The sequence below is a fragment of the Leguminivora glycinivorella genome, chromosome 7, assembly GCF_023078275.1.
Source record: "Leguminivora glycinivorella isolate SPB_JAAS2020 chromosome 7, LegGlyc_1.1, whole genome shotgun sequence".
NCBI classification, from domain to species: Eukaryota; Metazoa; Arthropoda; class Insecta; order Lepidoptera; family Tortricidae; genus Leguminivora; species Leguminivora glycinivorella.
Window position 1 is genome coordinate 25,341,397 of NC_062977.1, and position 5,030 is coordinate 25,346,426.

At 36.3% G+C, this 5,030-nt stretch overlaps 1 protein-coding gene across 1 annotated transcript; it reads right to left on the minus strand.

Annotated features, from left to right (window-relative positions):
- Positions 1 to 2,790: 2,790 nt before the first annotated feature.
- Positions 2,791 to 4,319, minus strand: LOC125228198 (probable peroxisomal membrane protein PEX13). Its single transcript, XM_048132672.1, has 2 exons — positions 4,254 to 4,319; positions 2,791 to 3,482 (listed from the first exon to the last, which is right to left on the minus strand). Exons 1-2 carry the CDS (start codon positions 4,269 to 4,271, stop codon positions 2,856 to 2,858), a joined length of 645 nt encoding a protein of 214 aa, XP_047988629.1. The 5' UTR covers positions 4,272 to 4,319; the 3' UTR covers positions 2,791 to 2,855.
- Between the last annotated feature and the right edge of the window lie 711 nt (positions 4,320 to 5,030).

Sequence of the window (5,030 nt, forward strand, 5' to 3'; positions counted from 1 at the left end):
AGAACATATTATTTATGGCTATGTATTTAGACCGTTTTTCTTGGAGACCACGGGGAGAACATCGTCCTCGAAACGTCCTTGAATGTAAAAAAAACTAAACTAAGCTTAGGCAACGAAGTCCCGTTTTAGTTTATTAACTACTTATTACGTTGCTGAAAACTGACATCACAGAAAAACTTAACAAATGTTAATATAAACCTTCCTCAAGAAATCACTCTATTCAAATTTATTTAAAGGTCTAAAGTCGTATGGAAAATGGCATTGTAGTTTTTTAGAACATTGCACAAATACAGACAGACTCGGATTGTGTTTTATAACATGCATAAATAAATGTAGATTTAGATAATAATAGATGATGATGTAACCACAACAATGTCACCTAAGCTGCGCTAGTGACATTTAATTGTTGCACCGTTACATAAATGACATAAAGTTGGACGATATATCATATCGGTTGCGATCAGAATACGCAACTTGGTCGCACCTGTGTTGCTTATTATTTAATTAGTATATTATAATTTTGGTGAGAAGGTACAGTCAAAACTAACTGATCATGCAGATTAGAGTAAATTCAAAAGTGGAAAAAGTCTAACATTTTCCACTTTTAAATTTAATCTAAGCCTAGTGGCATCAATTGAAGACATTTCTGCTAATCAGAAGTTAAAAATTTGATCAGGTATTAAACACCGAACTGCGCTCCAAAACTGGTAGGTATTATAGATGTGGGTGTTAAGTCTGCAAGGCTCAAGTGGAATTGGGCAGGACTTGTTTGCCGAATGCATGTAGATCGGTGGGCCAAATTGGCTACCGACTGGACACCACCGATTAGCCGGGGCAGAGGCAGGCCAAAGAAAAGATGGCGGGATGACCTCGAGACCTCGACGCATTTTGCAGCGACTGGCCGGAGCAGGCGGTAAAATCGTGATGGGTGGCGGAAGAAAGGGGAGGCCTTTGCCAATCAGTGGGACACAATTATAGGCTAGGAAAAAAAATTGTGTTCTAAATGATCGGGACGCGTTAACTTTTCTCGGAATCAAATCTTGATTGTTTAGCCGCTTTTCAATCGGTGAGTACTTCTGCTTCTAATTTTATTAAGGTTATCTAATTACATGTATGTTGCAATACTTGCAATTCTACTTGTTTGAATCTGACAAGTAATAAACTTATAGATATCAAGGTCAAATAACAGTTAATTTAAATTTTATTGGTCTCGTAGAAACTTAAATGGTATTAAAAAAAATGCTGATTAAAAAAAATATGATCATTAGTAAACAACTGCGTGAGAAAAGAATGGACAATGTATCCTTTACAAATATAATTATTTAAATTACATTAGCATTTCGAGGCATATACTATCAAATCAGTAAATAATTAAATGAAAACAACATTCTCAACGCTACAGGTATCATCCACACTGACGACTCACGCCACTCACCTCAGCAGTAACTTTCAGTAACCGAATGTATGACCAGTTTGTTACGCGCAAATCAGCAGGAAAGTTACACGTGACTTGACGCAAGCGCAAGTAAAACCTCTTTTTTATTACGTTGAAAGTCAATTATGTAAGCTAAACAGATCATTGTTTTTAACTGGTGAATATTACAGGCATCATGTCTTGTCTTTTAAATATTTTGACGACTGGTCCTTACCGTGGGACTCAGTCAACCTGTGTGAGAAGAATGTCCTATAATATCAATCGGTTATTTACTAGAACCAAAAATTACACACATTTTTCGAGACCTTTGACACTATCGAGTAAATTATTATTATAAAATATCAAAAACGATAACCATAGCATATTTTTTTATGGAATTTTATAGGCTAAGATAAACATACCTACCTATTTAGTAATGTGACATACAGACAGAAAATCGCACCATAAGGATACGGTATGATTGTTTCATTGATGTGTAATTTTGAGAATCATTAAAACAATGAGAAAGTATTTTTAATGTTTCGGGCTGTTTCGTTATTAAGATTTAATGTCAGTTAAGACTTAAGAGTCGTTAAGTGTTTGAAAGTAAAAGTGAAGCAATTCATTCGCTCATTAAGGTGGTTTAAGTTTGACCTAAAATACTGCTTTTAATAAATGCTTAAGATATTGAAAGTGATGCGTAGGTAATGGTACCCCCACACTGGCTGTTATAAATGTTATATAACATATGTAGCGTGATACACAGCACGATGGCATTTGACATTACGCTGTCCCTGTCACACAATGTTATATGACATAACAGCCAGTGTTAGAGCACCTGTTAAAGTTATTGGTTTGGTATTTAGGTTAATTCCTTTTAATTTGATATTAATTTTATAGCTTTACGATCTCAATAAAGTATGGATTGGTTGGTTTTGCAAATTTCTACACGACTTTTACAATTATCTGGAATAACATTACCAATATACATAAAACCCAAGAATGCATTACAAGATAATATGTAACACATTGCGTAAGACTCGATTTATTTTTTACAAATTCTTAAAATATATTAAATGTGATGTATATGTTATGAATAAAGTTATTGGTTTAATATTAAGGCCAATTCCTTTTAATTTGATATTACTTTTATAGCTTTACGATCTCAATAAAGTATGGATCGGTTGGATTTTGAAAATTTCTACATGACATTTACAATCATGTTTAATAACATTACCAATGTAGGTACATAAAATCCAAGACTGCATTACAAGATATGTAACACATTGCGTAAGACTTCCAAAAGACCCTTGAGGTCAAAAACCAGTTCCTTTTAAGGTACCTTACGAAAGAAAGTAATTATTAAAACGAAATCGAACGAGCATTTACAGTGTTTTATTTACAGAAACTCTACAACAATTTAATAAACTAGGGGTTGACTTTAATGGTGAGGAGATCCGTATGTTGATGAGGGGGAAGGGACTCCATAGGAACCTGAGGGGACACCGATGGTGGTGTAAGTGATGGAGGGCCCGTGACCACCAGAGATGCCACTGGAGTAGCCATGTCCAGAGGATCCGCTGGAATAACCGCTAGAGTAGCCACTGGAGTAGCCGCCAGCATAACCGGAGTCGATCTCCGCTTGGTGGTATTGAGCTACTTGGAGACCCTGTTGGATGTGTTCAAGCTCGATGCCGACGATTCTATCATGAGGAACACCGTACACGGGAGCTGGTGGGCCGTAGTGGGATGAGATACCGTGTCCGTGAGAAGAAGAGGCTTGTTGGTAAGCTTGGTTCTGGATTTCGTCTTTAAGGATAATGTGCTTAATCTTGTCCAATAGATGGGGGTCGATGTGGTAGCCTTCAGAAGTCTGGTGTCCAACAGGGACAGAAGAGTAGTGGCCGCCGCTGCTAAGGCTGCTGTGTCCTGAACTGTAGCCTCCAGAGCTGTAGCCTCCAGAGCTGTAGCCGCCACCGTGGCCTCCTACTAGGAGGATTGAGGAGGGGGCGGAGTAGTGGTAGCTGGGGGGCTCGGCCACGGCGCACCCGATTAGGGCGAGGACGGCCTGAGAACAAACAGACAACACTTTAAAAGACGTGATAAAATCAAAGGATAACAAGTACACACCACTGAAAAGATATGTGATAAAGTCAAAGGCCTAAAGTATTTTAGATTCATATGATACAGTAATCAGATTTGTTAAGTTTTTGGTCACTTATGACTTAAATTTTTTTGATTTTAACTATTATGTCACTTTTTGTTATTAATTCTTTAATTCCAATAAGAAAATGTACAATAAATTAAATTATACTTAAACTAGATAAATATCTTTGTAAATTGTATATAAATATGTGAATGTAAAACCTGACAATGTATAATCAATACTGAATAAAGAATATGAATATGAATACTAAGTGATAATGGTAGGTAATTGATTTGTTTTTGCATGAATGTTAATGTCTCCTGACCATAAACGGCATATTTAAATAAATGATAAACTTTTATGGTCCATTTTGCAAATTGTTGACCATATCCAAGTATACATTACGAAATCCAGATAACTTTAATTTAATTATCGCCAATTATGGACTGTAACAGCTTCCAAATCGGAAAACCATATAACTGCAATCACTGTCAGTGACTCAAGTCCGTACGAAAAAGGACTAAGTCCATTGGCGCTTAAACTTTTACCAATCCACTTGTAATTTAAGCGCGAATGTCCTTAAAGCCAAATTTTTGACACAATCCTTAATTTTTCAGTTCACTTCACAGCACAAATCACTAAAATAGGTACTACAATATCACTAAAATATCACTAGAATCACCGCATCCTTACAATGGTAAGTCGGGCCATGTCTGCACTTTCGACGTCGCTCGGCAAGTGTGATCGTCTGCGCCCGCGCAGCCTTTTATAGTGCCTTCTGCCCACTTTTACTGGTCATCGCCGGTCCATATATCTTTGAATTTGGAATGTTATGGGAGGTCGCAATTAGTACTCAGGTTTTGAGTTGCAATTTGCAATTATGAGTCGGAAATTTAATTGGTTTTTTGAGCTTTAAGTTTCAATTACGACGTTAGTTATGTGTGATGAATTTTTCGTTTGAATAGAGTAATTTTGAAAAGATGCTGAACTTGATATAATATTTGATAATGCATGAAAATCTTCTATCAATTCCACGAATCCGATCTATATCTATACTAATACTATACTAATAGTTACTAATACTAATTACTAATCCATACTAATATTATAAATGGGAAAGTGTGTGTGTCTGTTTGTCCGTCTTTCACGACAAAACGGAGCGACGAATTGACGTGATTTTTAAGTGCATATAGTTGAAGGGATGTAACACTTTACATCCCTTCAACTATAAGTACCCCATGTCACTACATGGGGTACTTTTTATCCCTTTCCAACCCCCCATTTCCCTAAAATGTAGGGTCGAAGTTTGTATGGGACATTCCGCAATTTTCAAAAACGAGAGAGAAGCCGTGGGAAAACCTAGTACTATTTACGTAGATAAGACAGAAGTCAGAGCGATAATTTATTAAAAGTTTTATAGTTGCCACAAAAAATTTAAGAATTGAGTACTTTTTTGATCTCTGAAGCTCC